Below are 23792 nucleotides of genomic sequence, written 5' to 3'. Positions count from 1 at the left end.
TCTTTCAGCTCTTGTCCACAATTCTGAATTGGATTTTTTCTTTTAGCAGTCATTGAAAACGGTACCAGAGAAGTGGCTGTAATGCAAGATTTCAAGTTACTGATATTTTGGAAATAAAAATTCATACCCCTCCAAGCACATAGAAGTGGAGTACAAAGTATCAGATTTCTGAAAAGTACAGGGGACAAACAAGCTGACTCGTCACTCAGGTGCTAACTTAAGAACCACCCCACATGACACCTTCACAAAAGGGTTGGGGTGAACTGTACAGGGAATGGATAAGAAGGCAAGATGAAGCATTATACTCTGAAAAATTATAAATTTGCTCAAAGTATGGCCTTTGAAAAAATTCAAATGACTGGAAATAAGAAGTAAAATAAGTGATTGTTCATCTTCCTTTATTCCACAGTTTGAACTTACTCCTATAGAAATCCCTGTTGTCCAGAACTTCAGTTATAATAAGATCGTACCACAATGTCTCCAATGGTCAGCCCTTGGAATCTGCGTATATAATTTCTTATCAGAATATATTGGGACACCCTACCCAAGAAGTCAAGCATGTGTTGTCTTCTAAATATTGTTGAATTAATGGGGATCTAGGGAGGGTCTTTAAACACTGAACCCACTGACTCCTACTTGGGGAAGGGTAAGAACAACCCAGTACACACAATTTACATCATGCAGCATCTCTTTATTTTGAAAATAAAACGTAAACATGTTTGGGGAAAAATACAGAGAAAAAAGCATTATTTCAGCTGTTATGCTACTTGGCTTATAAAATAACTCAGGCTTCTTGGTCAGTCAGACCTTCAACCCCAGGCATGGATTTGAGCAAAAGCTGGAGAAAATAAATCATATATGCTGTAGATAAAAATAACATCCAAAGGCTCCCGTTAGGGAGTTTCTTGAAAGGCCTCTTCTGGGATCTTTCCTTCATTCTGGAAAGAAGGAAATTATAAGTCAGAAAAGATAGATTCCTGGATTACATTCCCAGGCCTCTTGGCCTCTGTCTTCCTGCCCTTCTCAAAGACCCAAAAGCTTTCACTTTTAATCTACTTGGTTCTCAGGCCTCACCTTCATCCTAATGAAGTTCTGAAAAGCTATTCTGTAGTTCCAATTGTTGTCCTCAAGGCACCTGGAGTGGGAGGAGAAGAGGTAATCTCCATTAATACCACAATACTGACATGCTAACCATACAACATCATGTGACACACTAGCTGGGACACTGGTACCAGTATGAGCACTATGTGCAATGATGAAAGAAACTTTTATAATTAGCATCCATGCCCACTAACATTCAAAATAAAACTGTTCAAAAAACAAAGGCTACAACCAGAATGAGCACGCAAATCACAACTAATGGAGTGTGCCAAGCATGTGCAATCCCAAACATCACAATGATTATTATAGAAGAAAAGGAAAGGGGTTAAAAAGAACCAGGAAACAAAGTATACATTAATGAATGTGTTCAAGAAAATATACCAAATGAAAAGTTTAGGGGCTGGAGTGATAGCACAGCGGGAAGGGCGTTTGCCTTGCATGCGGCCAACCCAAGTTTGAGTCCCAGCATCCCATATGGTCCCCTGAGCACCACCAGAGTTAATTCCTGAGTGCAGAGCCAGGAATGACCTCTGTGCATCGCCAGGTATGACCCAAAAAGCAAAAAAAAAAAGTTTAGTACAATTTTTAATCCTTTGTATTGGTGTACTACCCATACCTTTGTGTGTGTATGTGTGTGTGTGTGTGTGTGTGTGTTGGGGGCAGAAGGGCACACTAGACAGTGCTTAGCGCTTACTCTTGGGTCTGTGCTCAGGGATTATTCCTGGAAGTGTTACACCAGGGACTGAAAATAGGTTGGCCCTGAAAATAGGTTGGCCACATGGAAAGCAAGTGCCCTACAAACTGTACTATTTCTCTGGTCCCTGCACTACCACTAGAAAGTGTACAACTGAGCACTTTTTGTATATTCACAAGATAGTGCAATGACTACAACTATATGTATCCAAAATATTTTTATTACCTCCCAAAGAAACTATTTGTGTTAGTTATCTCATCTACTCCTTCTCTCTCCCACTCCTTTTTTCTCCCATATCCAGAAAAATAACAATATGATTTTACTTCCAGTAGATTTACCTATTCTGGACATTTCAGAACAATAAAATCATGTAGCCAGTAGCTTTTTATTGCTGAATTATTTTTTAATTATTTTTACATTTTTATTAAATCACTGTGAGATAGACCCTTACAAAGCTGTTTATGATTTTATTTCAGTCATATAGTATTCCAACACACATCACTCCACCAGTGTACATTTCCCAGCAACAGTGTCCCCAGGTTCCCTCCCATCACCCCACCCTACCCCCTGCTTGCCTCTATGGCAGGCGCTTTTCTTCTTCTTCTTCTTCTTATTATTATTATTATCATTATTATTATTATTATTATTCTCTCTATGTCTCATATTGATACTGAAAGGTTATCAAGAATATCTCTTTACCTACTTTTAACACTCAGATCATGACTAGACATAATGTTCTCAAGTTTCATCCATGTCACTGTATATCAGATATTATTTTTGTGACTAAATACCCTAAAATGTATGAATTCATCATATTTATCAATTCATCGGGTAAAAAGCATTTGTTCCTACATTTTTACCATTATGAATAATGCTGCTATACATATTCATGTATAAGTTTTAGAATGAATATGCTTTTTTGGTATGTATGTAGGAATGGGACTAGGGTTAGGGTTACTGGCTCCTATGATAACTCCATGTTTAGCAATTTGAAAAATTGAAGAACATTTTTTATAGCCTCTGCTCCGTTTTACATTCAAATCTTTTATATGAGTTCTAATTTTTCCCTACCCTCACCTACATTTATCTTTCCATTTTATAAATTACTATCACATTTTTTTACTGGAGCGATAGCACAGCGGGTAGGGTGTTTGCCTTGCACACGGCCGACCCAGGTTCGATTTCCAAAATTGATAAAATTCACATCGAAATTCAGTTATGTATTAAGGTTCAAAATTAAATCTTTTTTGCATGTTGATATCAACATATCTCCCCACCATTTATTTAAAAGGCTTGTTCTTCTCCATTAACTTTTTTGGAAACAGTTGAAAATCAATTGATTATGCAGTTAAATGTGTATTTCTGTACTCTCTGTACTACTGAACTGATCTATACTGACCTGTATGTCTGTCTATATGTCTATATCATACACCAGTATTGATCATAATACTTTTGTAATGAGTCTTAAATTGTGAAGATGGGAGATTTTAAGTCCTTTACCTATTGTCTTGTCTTTCAATATTGTTTCACCTATTTTAAGTCCACTGAATTTCGATGTGAATTTTATCAATTTTGGAAATTTGATTCATCTGCTTTTAGAAAGGAGTCAGATGGAATTTTTTAAATTTTGAATCTATTGCTTTAAGCAGTATTAGCATCTTTACAATATTGTTTCTAGTCAACACAGCATGTCTTTCCACTATTTGTCTTCTTTATTTCAAAAACGTTCTGAAGATATTAAAATGCATTTTTAATTCTTTAGTCATATTGTTTCCTAAATATTTTTCTGATGCTATTGCAAATGGAATTACTTTCTTAATTTCAGTTTAGTAATATTAAATGTAAGTAGATGCAAATAATTTATGTATGCTAACTTGCACCCAGAAACATCGCTGAAATTGTTTACCTAGTCTAATAGTTTCTTAAGGGGTTACTTGAGGTTTTTCCAGGGATACTATCATGTTATATAAGCATTATTGGTTTTAAAAAATCTTTACATAAATCTTGAAAAAATTATATTACATGAAGTCATGAAATTTGCATATAAATGGATCAACATGGAAAGTATCATGTTGAGTGAAATGAGTCAGAAAGAAAAAGACAGACATAGAAAGATTGCACTCATATGTGGAATATAATGTAACTGAGAAGTACAAGTTGGCAACGATGCAACTTCTGGCAGATATCTCTCTGGACTTAGTTACTAAAATACTAAAATACAGAAACCCAAACCCGAGAGGCCGCTAAGTGTGGTCACTCGACTTCATACCTCTTCATCCTCAGCAATGGAAAACAAATTATCTAATGCTTCCTTTTCAGCAGGTCTGACTTTAGGGGAGAGACTCTCCAAACAATAATAGTGAGTTTTGTTGAAATATTGTATGCAATCAAAGTGAAAGTAAAGTGAAATTTATTAGTTACACAGGCGGGGGGCCTAAGGGTGGGGGGGCTAGGGGCGTGGGGGATTAGGGGTGTGGGGGTGCGGGGTGGAGCTATACTGGGATTCTTGGTGGTGGAATATGTGCACTGGTGAAGGGATGGGTATTCGAGCATTATATAACTGAGATTTAAACCTGAAAACTTTGTAACTTTCCACATGGTGACTCAATAAAAAATTTAAAACAAAATTATATTTTCATTGACTCTACTTTTTAGCTAGGTAAAATAATCATCTTTCCCAAATTTCCTGTGCATTCCAATTTTTCACTTCTCCAAACCACTAGCTCACAGCCATGGACATCTAAAACTCACTTATGAGACGACTGAACGTTCATCCCAGAGTGGATAGAGAATGTGCGAATCATATCCTTCTGGTCCTTGGATAAAATGGGCACAGAACTGGAGGAAAGTGTGTACAGTCGGATAGAAAATGCACTCTTGAGCAAACTCGGAGTGGAGATCCTCACAAAAAATTCATCATTCATGATGCACAGGCTGTAAGAAAATTGTATACTAAGACATTTTGTAGATGTATAATCCAAAACCCACAATAATCATCCTTCTTCCATTGCCACTTAGTAACCAGATTCCTGTCACTCTTGCTGTGCCTACCCCCCATATCCCTTGCATAGTATTTGCATCCACCCCCTTAAGAAATCCTTTGCCGAGAATGTCTGCCAATTCATTATACTTTTAGTTTTAATCTCATTGTGTTAATTTGTAAATCAGTTCAAGGTAATGGAGAGTCAAACCCCACTTTCCAGTAAGCACTGGAGTCACGGAGAGGTCATATGATTTAACTAGGGTCACATACCTAGCAAACGTTGGTTGGCATCAAGATGAGAAGTCAGTATTCAGATGCCAAAGCTCATGCTTTTAACACCTAGGCTACACTGCTCATTGAATCTAACTGTTGATCTTCCACAACGTTGAGAAAATCCCCAGGAATCACCTCCACACTTCTGCACTGCTGGCCCAAAACTGAGATGAGTGTGCACACCCACAAAACAGTACTCACCTGGGATTTCTGGCAGGGACAGTGATGAAGGTCCGGGTAAAGGTACAAAGAGAATCCTGATAGTTTTTGTCCACTTCAAAAATAAAAAAACAACAATACCGCTTTAGAGTCACATATGCTTTACATGCTCATACACTGTACCCGAATCAGGGTCTAACTTGCTATTCATGATAAATGGGACAACTGTTCTCTGGAAGTTAGAATGTCAGAAATGGGAAGGGCAATGATAGGACAATCTTCTTCCACTGATGGACCACACTAATGTGCCAGTCCCTAAACATCTTAGTTCCACTATATAAACCTCTTTACAAGTTAGATTTATTTCTTTGTGAAGTGACAACCATTTTACAAGCCTCTTTTATTTTTTCGTAGCTTCCCCAAAGATAGGTAGTATCAGCCCACTTTACAAATAAGGAAACTGAGAACTTAAATTACTGACCCATTTTCTCAGTAAGAATTTTGGTGAAAATCATCAAACCATACAGTCTATGTCCCTAACTCCCCAGCTGTATGAGGCAGACAGGCACATGCCAAGGGTGGTTTGGGGGTAGATATGGTGTAAGAACACAGATGGAAGGGAGAGAGAATGGAAGGGATGAGGGAAGCTGGGGATTGTGAGAGGGAGTTCAGCCAGGAGAAAACAGTGAGGGATCTTTGGATGAGGCTCTACATACTCACCTTCTCTGAACACCCCATGGACAGAAAAGCAGATCATGGTTCCCTGTAAGGGAAGAGTCCAGGTGCTCAATCACCACCTAAACGCCCTACACACCTTTGGTTTTCTAGGTATGCCTGAGGAAGGAAACAGGTGCTTACCGACTGCATCCACATGTCTATCATAATGCTATCGATGTCATGCTGTGTCTGAGGCAATACGCAGAGGAAACGCACAATGTCATGCTTTGTATGCTTTAGCAGCTGTGCCCGCAGATCTGGGTAGTGGTGGAGAGATACAATCATAAATCAGTGATTGCGACATCCTGAGCCCTATGAATTGACTCCATAACATCCCCCTTATCTGCCTCATCTTTCCCACAACACACTTACCAGGATCCTTGAGTATCTTCATATTCTTATTGTCCTTTAAATACTCACACAAGTGGCTTCTAAGATATAAAGAGGAACAGAAGGTGGTGGTCTGGCTAGCATGGGCATTTCCAGAAATTAACCTGTGTCTTCTGGTGAGCCACGAGGCTCAGGACTAGAAACTAAGCTGCTATACTCACGAAGATGGATCTTCATCGTTGAAGGGAATAGACAGAGAGAAGCAGGCATCATCATGGTAAGCATCCAGGAGACCCCGCCGGTCTCCACAATCATAGATCCAGTAATACCTGCAAGGAAGCAATGAAGACAGCTTGTGTAATATGAGCTGCATTCCAAACTTGAATATCTCTGTAAGCAGACCCGTGCTGATATGGCTCAGCATGTCCCAGTCTTCCCCTTTTTTGTGTGTTTCTAGGGGCACTTACTGCTTAAGGAAATGCATAATCATATTCTTCAGTGAGTGTGAGTCTTTCTTTTCCTGTAATTAAAAGACATTTGAGACTACATGGCAGGCAAAGCCATCTTGAAATATCATGGTTTCTTTTGATTTTTCTTCCTCACCTTGCAAAGGTTCATCGGGAGGGAAACATTGTCATTAACTGGCTGGCATAACTTCAGGCCATCCTGGGGAAATAAAGTAGTCAGTAGTAGGTAATAAGTTTGAACAACAAAAAGAATGGGTCCAGAAGCATATGATGGTCAGAGATAGGATGGGAAGTGCACTGGATATTACATGGACAAGATTACAATGGGCATCATTATCATGATGTCGTGAAATCTCTACCATTTAATTGCATCCCTGTGGATATTTGTGGGGGGTGAGGGATAAATTTTCCCAGACAGTATGTTCTAGGTGTCCATGTCCCCTAAAGTTGAACAAGAGTTTGAAGCAAGCATGTAAGGGAAGTAAGACCCAAAGGTTTAGAAAATAGGTAGGGAGGTTGAAAATGTTCAAAAGAGACAATGATGGGTACAGATACTTACCAGACACAATAATGTGGGAAAATAATCCTGGATAGCACTGTCCAAATCCAAACATAGAAAGAAGTTATCGAATGCTCAGGGTTTCAGAGACACTCTCACCATCTTTCCTCTCCTCTCTTTTCCTTCTGAGTAGCAGCATATACTTTCTATTGCTCCACGTCCCTTTTCCAGTGCCACAAGTGGCAGCAATTAGAACCCAGACTTAAGGGATTTCTCTGTCTCTGGCTACTCCACATAACCACCGAAGGCTCCAGAAAGAAGATGGTGTGAAGTGGAAATCCATGCCTTTGCTATGTAAAGGGTGTGGAGATTTTGCCAGGACCAAGATAAACCTAAGGGGCGGCCCCTGGAACCCCAGTAATGAATGAAACACATGCATCTGTTGGGATGTTGTTTGACCCTTGGCCACCTTGTGAGTTCAGTCTGAACTAGATTTCAGAAACAGAGAAGCCAGAAAAAGAAACAGAGAAGCCATGGGGACAAAAACCCTTCCCAAGAGGGAGTAAAGATAGGCCCTAGACCTCAGTTCCCTCACCTGATCAACACTTTCTCTCCTGATGACCTCACAGGGTTAATACAGAACCTGTGTCTGTATTAATTTGTTCCTGACCTGAGGAGTCGCATCTGTGTCAGGCAGGCTACCTGGAGCTACTCTGAAGAGTTTTGCGGATGATATGGCATGTGTATGGAGGAAGAAGTAGAGGCCCTGATGCGCCTGTTCTTTATTCCTCAAGTTCTGATCTGTATTCCATTCCTGCCTGATATAGTCCTTTTGCTCACAATCAGTGGTCCATTTTTAGCTCCTCTGTTTATGGAACCCAGTTTCTCCAATAGAGGTCCAAGTTCCTGGCTTAGGGCCAGAGTAAAAACATCCAGAGGGTCATTTAGGGCCTTGCCTCTCAGCATGGGGCAGGTAAGCCCCATGTTAACCTAGGTTTGAAGTGAGAACTAACTTTTGGAGGAAAAGACGGCTTCTCTCAGAACACCGAAGGAAATCCCAACCTAAGCATACTATATGAAGGAGGTCCTGAACTGGAGAACCCTTCTCAGTCTAGGGAAGCAGCATCTGGCCCAAGGATGGCCACATCTGATACTAGTTCTGAGAGGGATTCCTGATTCACGGAGCACAATTTTGGAGGGAACACTAGAGAAATCTGGATGCAGAATCAGCAAACAGACCATAGACTAGGGCAATAGATGACATGTCTGTGAAGGAAATATTTTCTTTTGGTCTTGGGGCTGCACCCTGATGTCCTCAAGGTTTATTTGTGGCTCTGTGCTCAAAGTTCACTCATGGCAGGGTTCAGAGGACTATATGTGGTGCCAGGGATCGAACGTGGGCAGAATTCGTGCAAGGAAAGCATCTTACCCACTGTACTATCTCTCTGACCCCTGAGGAAGAAAATTCTTTACAGGTGATGGACACAGAAATAAGAGACTTGGCACTATGCTCTTTCCAGGGGATCAGGGTCATAGCTTTGTGCATTCCATTCATTCTAATGGGAAAGATATCTCATGCTCTGAGAGGCAAGAGTCCCAGTAAGCATGACAGGAGATCACACTGACCTTATGTAGGAGGAACTGTCTGGAAAGGTTTCACACAGGGGGTTCCCTTTCAGGCACAACTCTTCAAGATTCAGTGTTTTGATCTTGCTCAGCTCCCACATCGACTTCAGCTAAGAAATATAGGGGAAAAACGTAAAACTAGTCCCAGAGAAAGAGAGATATCAGAGCATCTGCACCTCCAGTCCTTCCCCTCCCTTACATACACTTTTGTCTGCCTGCTGTAATTTCTCTGAAGGCACCATCCTCCTCCCCCTACACACTCACACACACCCAACCCTACTTAGAACTGGCTGCCTCTTCTCACTTCATTTTTGGAGAGGTCCAGGATTTTGATTGTAGTGACCTTCTGTGTAATATCAGACAAGCCATCAAGCTGGTGCAGTTTGTTGTTGCGCAAGTTCAAAGATAACAGCTTTTCGGAAGAAGTATTAGAGTAATGGTTACTATCAAGAATCTGAGAGAAAAATATGCCCTCCATCCCTTTAATTACCATTATAGTAGCCCTGCAAATAAGACCTCACCTCAGGGAAACTCCTTTCTATGATCTGCAGGACAGCAAACATGCAGTTTCTTCGATTCAGGACTATATCAATAGCATGGTTCACCAAGTCTTCAAGAAGACGAGAGAAAGGAATCAGAAGGCTGAGAAGGGTCCAGGGTAAGCAACAACCCCTCCCCAAGTTACCATCCCTATATCTTCCTCCTAAACAGATACTTTAAAAAAATTTTTATTTTTATAAAGTTGTTCATAATAATTGATTACATTTAATATTCAAACACCAATCTCGCCACTATTACATATTCCCACCACCATATTATGAATGTTTCCATCCCGAACCCCAAACCCTGCCCCCAAAGCAGAACCAAAGTAATTTAATTTGTATTGCTTGTTATGAATAATCTGCTAAAAATTATCCAAAAAGTTTTCTTAGAGGAAAGTGTGTGAAGATTGTTGTATTTCACCCAGGAGCCAGTGAGCCCTTCTATAAGAGATTAGTAACATGTTGTTAAAGGTTGAGTCTTGTGTGCAAATATATTAATAAATACATACATATATCCTAAACAGACACTTGTGTGCCTGTGCCCTTATTCACCCTAGATACACTGCTTCAACTTTACCTGGGTCATAGCGGAGCTTTTGGAGATCAAGAGATTTCTGGGAATCGTCGTACCTTTTTATCATGGTCAGCTGCAGAGAGAGATCGAGAGATAAGCACTATGGTTGTAGTGATGGAGAAATCTCGGTTGAGAAAGAAGCAGTACGTGATCCCATAGGTGCAATGAGTCTGCATTACCTCTAGCTGCTCCATTTCTTCTGGCTTCAATTTATTCCGCACAGAGAAGGGCTCAAAAGATTGACTGACAAAGATACAAATCTGCAGGAAAGAGAGGAGAGGTAAAGTAAGCCCCAGGAACTCAATTTACATAGAAACAATCATCCTCTTGGCTGTCCTCCTATCTTAGGACTTAGTGCAAGTAATGCCCTCACCTTTCGGTTCTCCTCATCAAGAATCTTACAGCTGACATCCCTCAATGCACAGGCAACACGAGGATCCTGGGTGAAAAACCTAGCCCGGCTCTTCACATAGTGAAACTGCAGAAGGGGAGAAACAATAATTTTAAAGGCAGTTTCCCTGCTCAATACGCTGAACATACCACCCTTCCTTGGTCCCACTCATCTGGCTTCACCATCTTCTCTTACATCCACTGGAGTAAAGGACACACTGCAATGGCTTTGGATGGTGGTGATGAGCCACATCTTGTCATACTTTCTCCCATAGGGAATCTAAGTGTGGAAAGAAAACATGGGTGAGATCAGAGAATACAGAATTAGGCGGATTAGGAGAGATATGACACAGTATTATTTCCCAACCCTCTGCTAAGATTAAAGAGCTTCTAATGAAAGCACTGTTGATGAATATTATATTTTGAAGCCAAATATGGATTCCTAAATACTTCTCTTTCATTCACAGTTCTCAAAATCATCAATTGCAGCTGTTAGTATGAGTTTCCGTTTACAAAGCTCCAGGAGATTCTACCTAGTACAAACTTTGCTTGCACTTCAGGCAAGATTCCCAAAGACAATTTGAACCGTATCTTCCACCCTCAGATTGAGTCAAATTGAGACATCCTGTGTGGAACTGTTCCATGGCATCAATTTCCACTTTTGCTTTTAGACAATCTCCCACATTCTCCACAAAAGAGGAGGCTGCAGCCATCCCTCGGACCATTATATTGCTTCTCTAAATTTGCCCTATTTGAATAATGATGTTAATTTAAGTAATAAAAAGAAACAACAAAACATCCATAATGAAATACCTAGTGTCTCTCCATGAGACCAAAACAACTTCTATTGAACTTTCTCTGCTGCAAATTTCACAAATTTTTGCCCCCCTCCCCAAGAAAAAAAAACACACCCAGGACACTCACTGTGATCTTGAACCATTTCCCCAGGCTTTCATTTTGTGAATTATCTCCTGTTCCAATTTCTGGAGATTTTTTATCTGCCCACACAGTAACACTGATATTGCCTTCGCATTGCCATCTCACTCTCCTCTTGTTTCTGACGGTGTAGGGTTTGCTACAGGGTGACATGGAGAGGAGGGTAGTCATAAATCCTAATAAAGTGTTTCACATGCTCATACCTCTCAGACACCACGGCTACAATTAGCATAGCTCAATTATAATTCCACTTGTTGTTTTCTTCAGTTTTCAAAAGAGAAGAAAAAGACCATGGAGACTGAAAGAGTTAAATAGTCCCACAATCACAGTCCTGTGGGTTTCTATCCACAAACAAAGATGCCTTGTCACTTACTATCTTACGCGGAAGTTCCTGTGGCTATTCTTCCGTTTCTTCTTTCTATTCTCCTTAAGTTGTGAAGGATTAGATTCATATTCATCATGATAATATTGACCAAGGTTTTTCTTCCAATAATTATCTTGGAAGGAACTCAAACCTTTTCTTCTTTGAGATGAGCTATAATCATCATCATATTCTGAAAAGGAAAAAATGTAAATTTGAGACAAAGTGACTTTTCATGTACCCAGTCTTAGGCTAACACTCTGACAGGGGGGATGCAAGTACCAATATGCCAATATGCCTACCAGGAAATATCTCTACCTGTCCAAAGAGGAAAATCTTCTCTGACAGATGGATCAGAGAAGAAAGCTTGAGAAAAGGGGGAAGGCAGGAAGAGGTAGTGCAAGAGTCCTGAAACACCTTTAAAAATGGAACTGGAGTGCTCAGATAGTATGGGGGTACAGCGCTTGCCTTGAACGTGGTCAACCCAGGTTTGATCCCTGGTATCCTATATGGTCTCCCAAGCACCGCCAGGAGTGATCCTTGAGTGCAGAGCCTTGGATTAAGTCCTGAGCACTGCCAGATGTGGCCCCCAAACACACAAAATGGCAAGCACTCTATCACATACATCTCCAGCCTTGTTTCTCTGCCTTTCCCTCCCCCTCGCTCCTTTCTTTGTTTCTTTTATTCTGTTACATCCTTATCCTTGTCTGTCTCTCTTTATTTCATTTCGGTCACACCCAACTATTTACAGGGCTTACTCCAGACTCTGTGAGGTACTGGGGATCAAACTTGGGCTCCCTAGCACGCCTTACCCACTGTACTCTTTCTCCAGTCCGAGTCTTATAAAAACCATTTGGTTCATAAAAACCATTACTTGTGATCATACAAGCGAGACAGTTTTTTTCGAGGACACGAGTGGGCCTTCTTCCAAGCTACCAGCATATTGCCAATAAAACTTTTTCTCAATCAATAAGTGTCTCTTTTCTTGTTGGCCCTTAAGAGGCAATAGAGCTAGACCGACAAGACTACAGGAATGAAGAATAATCCACTGAAATTTGAAGACTGTATATAAGCATAGCATAACCAAGCATGTCTTGATTTATATACCTCATCTAAAAAGACATCTTTTTATGAGTTTCCTTAGGATTAAATGAAATTACTTATATGACAGAGATTGATATATAATAGGAACTAACAAAATGGCAGCTGTGTAATCAAATATCACTGTATCACTGTCATCCCATTGCTCATCAATTTGCTCGAGCGGACACCAGTAACGTCTCTATTGTGAGACTTGTTGTTACTGTTTTTGGCATATCAAATGCGCCATGGGTAGTTTGCCAGGCTCTGCCATGTGGACGAGATACTCTCGGTACTTTGCCCGACTCTCCGAGAGGGGCAGAGGAATCAAGCCCGGATCGGCCGTGTGCAAGGCAAACGCCATACCCACTGTGCTATTGCTCCAGCCCCGTAATCAAATAATGAAAGCAATTGTTTTTTTAAGTGTGATTAATTGGTATTAATTAAAATGCAACACTAGGGATGTGGCTTATCTGTAGAATGTATACCTCAAGTATGTGAGGCCCTTGGTTTCAATCCTTAGCACCACAAAAACGAAAAAGAACAAATTACTCTAACTTCACATTCCCTCAAGCCCCAAGTAATGCTAAAAATGAAAGAGACTTAATTTTATGCTCATTTTTTTTTTACTTTTTGGGTCACACCTGGCGATGCACAGGGGTTACTCCTGGCTCTACACTCAGGAATCACCCCTGGCGGTGCTCAGGGGACCATATGGGATGCTGGGATTCGAACCTGGGTCGGCCGCGTGCAAGGCAAATGCCCTACCCGCTGTGCTATTCCTCTAGCCCCTTTTATGCTCATTCTTAAGGTAGTTTGTATACTGCTCTCCAAGCAAGGCACTTTATTTTCCCTGTAGGTAGGATTTCTTAATGACTATTACTTCTGCACTTATTTCTTACAATCATGCTATAAGATAAATAAATTGGTGGCACCTGTGAAGAACTAAAAGTGGAACATTTAAAACAAGAGAGGCTGATTAATAAAATAAGAAATAATAACAACATCTCTTAATGAGAATAGATTATAATTATTAGTAAACATACATTACATTGTTCTTAATAAACAAAAGTGCAATGTATTAATATGGATGAAATTTATCTTGACAATGGTTCTCAAAACAAAATAGTAGTCTCACAAATGATCTACAGAAAATGTTCCATTTCCATATAAATTAAGGATACTTTCTACAATATGATTGTTTATATTCCAACCTAATCTCCAGTGTGCTGCTTTACAAGGGAATTGAGAGGTACACCTTCATGAGCGGGATTAGGGCCATTATTAAAAAGAGAGCTTCCCAGAGACTATTCTTACCCTTCCTTTCCTCCATGTTAAGACAAAGCAAGAACACAGCTGTTTATGAATCAGGAGCAGGTTTTTCATCAGACATTTACCTTCCTGATAACTTGTATTTGGACCTCCCAATCTCCCAAACCGTGAGTAATAAATTTCTGTTGTTTATGCCACCCAGCCCCAAGGCATTCAGTTACAGTGGCCTGAAAGAAGAAAGATACTCTCTCTCTCTGTTTTGAGATGCAAGAGGGTGTTAAAATATCATCTAAAAAACAATCCAAAATGCTACAGCCAATTTAAAAATCTTCACAAAGACACTCAAGTTCTAATTAAAAGATGTCCTAATGTGAGAAATTATTTTCACACAAAACTTCAGATAAAGTGTTGATAACCAAGGTCTAAAAAGCATTCACAAAAATCACTATCAAAAATTCCAGTGACCCACCACAGAGACTAGCACACATCCAAAAGAACAAAAGCAACCGCTGTTGGAGAGGATGTGGGGAGAAAGGGACCCTTCTTCACTGCTGGTGGGAATGCCGACTGGTTCAGCCCTTCTGGAAAACAATTTGGACGACTCTCAAAAAATTAGATATTGAATTCCCATTTGACCCAGCAATACCACTGCTGGGAATATATCCCAGAGAGGCAAAAAAGTACAATCGAAACAACATCTGCACATGTATGTTCATCACAGCACTGTTTACAATAGCCAGAATCTGGAAAAAACCCGAATGCCCCAGAACGGATGACTGGTTGAGGAAACTTTGGTACATCTATACAATGGAATACTATGCAGCTGTTAGAAAAAAGGAGGTCAAGAATTTTGTAGTCAAGTGGATGGGCATGAAAAGTTTCATGCTGAGTGAAATGAGTCAGAAAGAGAGAGACAGACATAGAAAGATTGCACTCATCTATGGTATATAGAATAACAGAGTGGGAGACTAACACTCAAGAACTGTAGAAATAAGTACCAGGAGGTTGACTCCATGGCTTCGAGGCTGGCCTCACGTTCCGGGGAAAGGTCAACTCAGAGAAGCGATCACCAACTACATTGTAGTCGAAGGCCATGTGGGGGAAGGGAGTTGCGGGCTGAATGAGGGCTAGAGACTGAGCACAGCGGCCACTCAACACCTTTATTGCAAACCACAACAGCTAATTAGAGAGAGAAAACAGAAGGGAATGCCTTGCCACAGTGGCAGGGTGGGGTGGGGGGGAGATGGGATTGGGGAGGGTGGGAGGGACACTGGGTTTACGGGTGGTGGAGAATGGGCACTGGTGAAGGGATGGGTTCCAAACTTTGTATGAGGGAAGTATAAGCACAAAAGTGTATAAATCTGTAACTGTACCCTCACGGTGATTCTCTAATTAAAAATAAATAAATTTAAAATAAATAAATAAATAAATATTACATCTAAAAAAAAAAATTCCAGTGACCGGACGTTAGCTCCATAATTTGGAAGCTGGTCTCACATGCTGGGGGAAAAAGGCAGCTCAGATAGAGAAGGGAACACCAAGTAAAATGTGGTTGGAGATCCCGAGCGGGAAGGGAGATGCGTGCTGAAAGTAGACTAGGGACTGAACACAATGGCCACTCAATATCCCTATTGCAAACCACAACACCCAATTGGAGAGAGATCAAAAGGAAATGTCCTGCCACAGAGGCAGGGTGGGGTGGGGGGAGATAGGATTGGGGGGTGGGAGGGATACTGGGTTTATTGGTGGTGGAGAATGGCACTGGTGGAGGGATGTGTTTGCGAACATTGTATGAGGGAAAAACAAGCTTGAAAATGTGCAAATCTGTATCTGTACCCTCATGGTGACTCACTAATTAAAGAATAATTTTTTAATTAAAATATTCCAGTTACCCTATCTATAAATGGGGTAAGGGGATAAGCAGACATTTCCCCAAAGAAGACATGTGGATGTCCAACAGGCATATGTCCAAGTGCTCATCGTTAGTCATCATTAGAGAAATGAAAATCAAAACAATGAAATATCTCACACCTGTGAGAATGGCACATGCAAAAGTCTGGAAATAGCTACTGTTGGTGGAGTCGTGGTGAGAAAAGGTATATAGTCTGGGTCAGTTTCTATGGAAAGCAATGTGGAGATCTCTCAGAAAATAAGAAAAGAACTCCTATGTGACCCAGTGATACCAGTTCTTGGGCTCTATCTCCAAAATACAAAAACTATAATTTGCATGGGTATAAGTACACCTGTTTATTGATGCACTTAGCACAAAAGCCAAGATATGGAAACAACCCAAATGCCTAAATATGGATGAATAGATCAAGAAGATGTGGTATAGATACACAATGGAACAGTATGTGTCTCTAAGAAAAAACAATATTATACAATTTTCAGCAACTTGCAAGAACTAAAGAATATTATGCTGAATGAAGTCAGTCAGAAGGAAAGGGACAGACATAGCATTATATCTCTTATACATGGAACTTAAAGATACATAGGGAGGTAGCAACAAAGGTCCAAAGGCAATATAGTGGGAGAATTGATCCACACAATTCAGTTGGGTGAAATGAAAAGGACTGGTGTTAGAGTCCTCAGGGAAGGGAGATAGGTATAGTGGTTATGGGTATGGTGTTGGAATTATGTTCATGAGAAAGCATTATTAATAGTATCACAAACCACAGGATCTCAGTAAAAATTAAAATATAAAAATGAAAACAGTCTCAAATGAAAATTATTTCACCTTCATCTCCGCCTGTCCAGTAGTTATTGTAGGGCAGAACAAACTTTCCTTTTTTTCTCTCAGACATGTTTTGTAGAACAAACCTGGGAGTGCTGAAATGATAAAAAAAAAGAATAAAATGTATAAATAATCACTTCATATGGGAAGATAGTATGAAGGTTTGAAACACAAAAATATGGCAGATCCCAAATTTAATCCCTGGCCCACAAAGTCCTAAGTACTGTCAGATGTAGCCCTCGTGGATTCTGAGCACAACTGAGTGTGGCCCAGGTGGCATCCAGCAACTCTAGGTCCAAGAGCTTAGCATCACCTTCTTCTTGGAGCAGTGAAACTGCCAACGGTGTGCCACTATTCCTTGGAGTGGCTTCCCAGATACTGCTGGGGAAGACCCTAAAATATATATCACATGTTATATATGTGATTAAAAATCTCACTATAAATACAAACACTGCCCTTTGTCTGCTTACGTTTATTCATTCAGTAATTATTTTAAGGCATCACCTATAATTCTACCTAACATTTTCTTAAATTCTTTCATTAGCTTTTCCACAAAGAAAAGGAGATTGAAATGTAAACTGGTACAGTCATTTTGGGAACAATAAGGAGTCTCTTGAAGAAGGTAAACATAAAGCTATCATATGTGATCCAGCAATCCCAATTCTCAGAATCTATCTGAGTAATATTAAAAAGTTAACACAAAAACTTACAATTACATAGCTCAATTTTATTGCAGAATTATGTACATTAGCTAAGATAAGGAAACACCCTAAATGTCCACCTAAATGCGCAACCTAGGGGCTGGAGAGATAGTCCAGTTGTCTTAGTGCAAGCCTAGTCTGGAGGTGACTCAGGCACAGTGAGATCTCCAGAAGCACAGCTGGCTGCATTCACCTCCAAACAAAGCATCGGAATTTCTAGATTAGATAAAACTGACAAATCTTTAGGCAGATTAAAGAAAATGAAAGATTCATTTAAATTCGAAAGAGACTAACACCTGACATCAGAGAAATATAAAGGATCATAAGAGACTCCGAACAGTCACATAAAAAAAATTGGATAACTAAGAAGAAATGAGTTCTTAAAATCATAACCCACTAAGTCTGAATCCAGATAAAACAGAAAAATTTGAAGAGACCAAGATAAGCAGACTGAAATTAAAATCAAATTCTTCCAACAATAACTTCAAAACTACACGGGTTCATAGGGTCAAGCGATAATACAGTGGGTAGGGTATTTGCCTTGACTCAGGTTCGATCCTGAAACCCCATATGGTTTCTCAAGGCCACCAGGAGTGATCCCTGAGTGCAGACATAGGAATAAGCTCTGAGCACCATTGGTTGCATCCCCCAAATAAACGTACAAAAAACCCCAAACAACAGCCCCCCAAAAAAACCCCAAAACATAGATGGGTTCACTGGTGAGTTACACCAAGCATTTAAAAAGAATTAACACTGGCGCATATGCTGCCTGAGCCCATGTGCTGCTTGCGCCCACGTGGCCGAGCACATGTGTCGCCCGCATCTCCCCCCTTGAGATGTGTACTTTCATGCTTTTGTGTCCAGTGCTAGGATGTGTGTAGAGCTTCCTCCACCCTTGGAGAAGCCCGAGTTCTCTCTTGAGAGCGTTATTTTCACTATTCTCTCTCCCATTTATCCCTTCCTCCTTCCCTCAGAAACCTCTAAATAAAATCTACTTACTACAAAAAAATAAAATAAAAAGAATTAACACCAATCCTGGGGCTGGAGCAATAGCACAGCGGGTAGGGCATTTGCTTTGCACTCGGCTGACCCGGGTTCGAATCCCAGCATCCCATATGGCCCCCTGAGCACCGCCAGGGGGAATTCCTGAGTGCAGAGCCAGGAGTAACCCCTGTGCATCACCAGGTGTAACCCAAAAAGCCATAAAAAAGGGAAAAAAGAATTAACACCAATCCTGTAACAATTTAAAAAACTGAAGAGGAAACAACCACAAAGTCATTTTAAAGAGGCCAGAATTGAGACCCTCTGCTCGTACAGACTATGATTCAAGAGGTCTTCTAACCCATGTTGGCACCCAGAGCGGCTTACAGACATGCATCTAGACTGTGAACTGAACTAAAATACAAGAAATCCCAAACCAAAGCTCATAGAATCTTCATTCTCAGCAATGAAAAGAAATTATTAAATGATGCCTTTTCAGCAGACCTGACTGTTGGGGGAAAATTCCAAACAGTAATAGTGAGTTCTCTATTGAAATATTGAATATATTCAAAGTATAGAGAATAAAATGAAGATCATTAGCTACTTAGGTGGGGGCTGGGTGGGAGGGGGTATATTGGGGTTCTTGGTGGTGGAACATGTGTACTGGTGAAGGGATGAGGGTTCAATCATTTATGACTGAGACTTAAAAAAAAAGAAAGTAGATAATGGACCAAAAAAAAAAAGAAGCCAGAATTACCAAAGCCAGGTTAGGAAACTACAGGCAAATATCCCTGATATTAATGAAAACTTTGGCAAAATTCTAGTAAAATGAATTCAGCAGCACGTTAATTATCATCCATTATGATCAGGTGGGATTTATTCCTGAATTTCAATGATGGTTAAATATATGCAAACCAATAAATGTGACACACTATATTAATAGAATGAAAATTTAAAAATAACATACTCAGAAAATGAGTACAAATGTGCATTTTCAGCAAGTTTAAGAAGCAATGCTTAAAAACCAAGAAATGGTAGGAGAGCATTGTCTGGACAGAACTCCTGTAGTGCAAAGCCTGTAGTGGCCTGGAAACAGGAAAGAAAAGGGGGGAGAGGAGGGAACTAAAGGGAGAAACCAGAGGAGTATGAAGGAGCCATATTATATCCTCTAAGAGCTGTGTGGAGAATCTAGCATGGGCACTACTGGGTAGGTCCCCTCACCCATCACCTCCCCCCCTCACCCGCACCGCACCTCACAATCCGGCCAAAAAAATCAAGAGGAAAAAAAGATGCAAACACTGTCTGGACTAGATTACACCAAGGCGAATCCAAACACAAAAAGCTGATGGCATCACACTTCATGAATATGGAAAAACTGCCATTTTGTTGTTGTTGCTTTCTTTTTCATTCGGTTTTGGGTCACACGCGGTGGTGCTCAAGGCTTACTCCTGGCAGGGTTCTGGTGACCATATAGGATGAAGAGACTGAACTCAGGTTGACTGCGTGTAAGGCAAGTGCCCTACCCCCTGTCCTATCGCTCCACCCCCAAACTACTGAATTCTGAAGTAAACTTCAGAAATAAATCGTAAATCTTCACATGATAGCTACCTTCACACTTTCATATAAAAATTTCAAATAATTGAGGTTCAAAAGGAAGCAGAGGCTCCCGGAGTTCAATCCACAAGGCCCCCTAAAAGCAGCAGGGCGGAGGACCCATTACTGCCTGGCCTAAGCAGTACCACAGCGCCACCCCATAGAGGACAACTTCCTCACAGAAGACCGCTTCCTCACAGAAAGCAAACCTAGGACAGTGATTTCCCGCCATAATGGCAATTCGTCGCGATGCCAGGGCGCCACAGCGCTCTCCAAGATGGCACCAAGCAACGCCCTCCCACTAGTGCAAGCCCGTCACAGAATGCCCTCTCCACAGAACCTCCCTGACACAGCCCGGAGGGCCATGGCGCCTTCCCACCACACGGAAGCTGTGACCGCGAGCACCCAAGGACCCTCCCTGCACACCGCTTCAGAAGCCCGCTATTAAAAATGTTCAAAGTTCTTCAAAAAGAAGTTTCCGTTCCTCTTTCTACAGAAAAAAAAATAGGAGACAGAAAAGAGAGTTAGCATACGTAGACTCGAATTCTTCGTTTAATTTGCATAAAATTTCCTTTAATGTGTATGAAATCTATACCAATTTGCGTCTAAGAACTTTCTGGCTTCCTTGGGACGGATGAGGGGGCGAGAGCGATAGTACAGTAAGTAGGGCATTTGCCGTGAACACGGGGGGCCCGGGTTCCACCCCTGACACCCTGAAGCTTGCCAGTAGTGATCCCTGAGTAGAGAGAAAGGATTACGCTCTCAGCACTGCCAGCGTGACCCCAACCACTCTCCCGTTCCTCCCCTCAAAAAGACGGACGACGGCTAGGGACGGCCACCTTCCTGCAAACAGAAAAAACGGGGGGGGGGCAATTCTGAAAGGGGACAACTTTGGTCTAAGGAAACACGTAATGGAGGAGAACGCGGAGATGAATGTCCCCGCTCAGGGTTTACGAAGCCGCAAAGGGGCTCCGAAACCTTACCCTTAGGTCTTCGATTCTTTAAGGACAACTTTGTTCTAAGAAAACGCGCGTTGAAGGGGAACGTGGTGATGAGTTTCTCTCAGGGTTCACGAAACTGCAAAAGGGCTCTGAAACCTTACCCTTGGGTCTTCGATTCTCTGACTGAACTTCTAGTACACGCTTGTGCCCTCCCAATAGAACCACCCACAGAGGTTGGACCCCCCCCAAAAAAAAAGGCCAAATTTCTCAAAAATTGACCAAAAAAAATTGGGATCTGAGAGAATCTCTTCAATAACTTTTACTTCAGAACAGGACAACTAATTTCAAAGGTCTTTTTTTTTTTTTTTTGCTTTTTGGGTCACACCCGGCGATGCACAGGGGTTACTCCTGGCTCTGCACTCAGGAATTACCCCTGGCGGAGCTCAGGGGACCATATGGGATGCTGGGAGTCGAACCCGGGTCGGCCGTGTGAAAGACACACACCCTACCCGCTGTGCTATCGCTCCAGCCCCTCAAAGGTCTTCTGAAGCCATTAGTCCAATTCTGTTTTCTTTTCTTTTCTTTTGGCTTTTTTAGGTCACAAAAAAGCAGTGCTCAGGGGTAATTCCTCGCTCTGCACTCAGAAATTACTCCTGGCGGCCTGCGACGACAGGATGCCAAGATGGAGCCCTAGTTGGCGTCGAGCAAGGCAAATGCCCCACACACTGCACTATCGCTCTGGCCCCCAGTCCCGCTCCTTAAATCTAGCACAAAACACGAACTCTTGACACATTTAAACTGTGGACCTTTGTACACAAGTAAGGGGGTGTTTCACGACCAAAGGATCCATATAACTGGAAATTGGGGGCCCTTACCTAACTCCTAAGTCTGTCTGTCACAGGAGCGAGGAAATAAGTGACTGACCTGAGCTCGCGTCTGCAGCCGACTCGCTACTTGTTCCCGAGAGGGCCAAGTCTCGCGAGATTATGAAGCATTCACGTGAGCACAGCGAAGCTGTCAATCATTGCGTGGTATATCCCACGTAAGCGTTGCATAGTGCATGGTCATAGGATCTATGTGAACAACGTCCGCCATGATTGCAGGGTTTTCTGAGACTGGCCCTGTGATCTGTGGACTTTCCTCATAATTTTCACAAGATATAAATCTATGAGCTTGATCCATGGCTATAGGAAATATGTGGTAATACTAACAATATTATCTGAGATCACATGAACCATGAGCCATGTGAACATAATAACGATATGATCTTCAGAAGCAGTTCCCTTAACATGACTTCCCAGAGCTGAGGCTTGTACGTGACAGAAACTGACAGGACTATATTAGATGAAGAAATCATGTGATGTACAGGGTTTTGGACTCATGATGCTCTAAAGACTTGATCTGGATCTGCTACATAGCCACAGTCATAATGGCAGCAGGTCCTAATAGACATTGTGAGCTCAGAGTTTAAGAGCCCATGGTACTGAAAGGACCAGTAGATCTGGGCCTGACACATAGCTTTAGTGTCCTCATAATGGCAACAGGTCCATGATCACAGCCTTAAGAACCTGCAACACTCACAAGCTGGGTCAGCTGTGTGCAGTAAATTGCAGGGCAATCCTCATCTGCTCATTTAAGAAAACTATTTTTATTATGAAACCTGAAAATCTGAGATTGTATTCTTGTGCTCCCTCGTAAACGTGACATCTTTGGGTGAATTTTCTAAGTACACAAGATTAGGTATTACTTGCCCTCACCCTTTCTTTGTTATTCTATTTTTTCTAATAACACATATGACTTAATACATAACATTGATAAAAATAGGTCCACCATAAAATCATAATCATTGTTATATTTTAGGGGCTATTTTAATGGTTTACTTAGCTTGAGTGGGACTCAATGCCATTGACTCCATGCCAGCTTTTTTCCCTTGAGGTGCCCCAGAGGGGAGCGGGTGAGAAACCTCTTAAAAGAATCTCTTCAATAACTTTTACTTCGGAACTGGACAACTAATTTCAAAAATCTTTTTTTTCTTTTTGGGTCACACCCGACGATGCACAGGGGTTACTCCTGGCTCTGCACTCAGGAATTACTCCTGGCGGTGTTCAGGGACCATATGGGATGCTGGGAATCGAACCCGGGTTGGCTGCATGCAAAGCAAACGCCCCTAGAATCCTCCAGGTCCCAAGAGACCCAGCCCCGGCAGCTCACCTCCACTACCCAACCACTGCCACACTCTAGGAGGCTTTCCGGACACATTATAAGATACTTCCTACCCATTTTTTATAATTACCACACCATATTTGATGGAGTTCAGACAGTAGGCAACAAATCATATATATATATATGTGTGTGTGTACACATATATATATATATATATGTACACACACACACACACACACACTTAAACGCCCTACCCACTGTGCTATCGCTCCAGCCCCTCAAAGGTCTTCTGAAGCCATTAGTCCAATTCATTTTCTTTTCTTTTCTTTTGGCTTTTTGGGTCACAAAAAAGCAAAAAGCAGTGCTCAGGGGTAATTCCTCGCTCTGCACTCAGAAATATACATACCTCTTGGAGAGCTAGCAAGCTACGGAGAGTATCCCGCCCACACGGGCAGAGCCTGGCAAGTTACCTGTGGCGTATTGGATATTCCAAAAACAGTAACTATAGGTCTTATTCCCCTGACCCTGAAAAAGCATCCAATCATCGGTAAAGACAAGTTAGGAGAGAGTGCTAAAATATCAGAGCTGGGAGGAATAGAGACTTTACTGGTGCCCTCTCGAGTAAATCGATGAACAACGGGATGACAGTGACAGTAACTTAGTTTGGGTAAAAGT

At 41.4% G+C, this 23792-nt stretch overlaps 1 protein-coding gene across 3 annotated transcripts in view; it reads right to left on the bottom strand.

Annotated features, from left to right (window-relative positions):
- Positions 1-688: 688 nt before the first annotated feature.
- Positions 689-23792, bottom strand: part of LOC101554047 (nuclear RNA export factor 2-like) — an 89463-nt gene continuing 66359 nt past the window's right edge. For all 3 annotated transcript variants that reach the window (XM_055122024.1, XM_055122023.1, XM_055122025.1), the window contains exons 2-22: positions 16742-16833; positions 11665-11845; positions 11280-11430; positions 10552-10635; positions 10339-10443; positions 10145-10225; positions 9969-10038; positions 9371-9459; positions 9154-9261; positions 8850-8959; positions 7284-7320; positions 6861-6923; positions 6725-6777; positions 6479-6586; positions 6300-6358; positions 6069-6184; positions 5931-5973; positions 5253-5325; positions 4547-4729; positions 1075-1135; positions 689-938 (exon numbers count right to left, since the gene is read on the bottom strand). In XM_055122024.1, coding sequence (XP_054977999.1) covers positions 894-938; positions 1075-1135; positions 4547-4729; positions 5253-5325; positions 5931-5973; positions 6069-6184; positions 6300-6358; positions 6479-6586; positions 6725-6777; positions 6861-6923; positions 7284-7320; positions 8850-8959; positions 9154-9261; positions 9371-9459; positions 9969-10038; positions 10145-10225; positions 10339-10443; positions 10552-10635; positions 11280-11430; positions 11665-11845; positions 16742-16808 — 1887 coding nt within the window. In that variant the 5' untranslated portion in view covers positions 16809-16833 and the 3' untranslated portion in view covers positions 689-893. The remainder of the gene's footprint in view (positions 939-1074; positions 1136-4546; positions 4730-5252; positions 5326-5930; positions 5974-6068; positions 6185-6299; positions 6359-6478; positions 6587-6724; positions 6778-6860; positions 6924-7283; positions 7321-8849; positions 8960-9153; positions 9262-9370; positions 9460-9968; positions 10039-10144; positions 10226-10338; positions 10444-10551; positions 10636-11279; positions 11431-11664; positions 11846-16741; positions 16834-23792) is intronic.

This window comes from Sorex araneus, chromosome X, assembly GCF_027595985.1.
Source record: "Sorex araneus isolate mSorAra2 chromosome X, mSorAra2.pri, whole genome shotgun sequence".
In the NCBI taxonomy this organism is placed as follows: Eukaryota; Metazoa; Chordata; class Mammalia; order Eulipotyphla; family Soricidae; genus Sorex; species Sorex araneus.
This window is presented reverse-complemented; position numbering and strand designations above follow the sequence as displayed.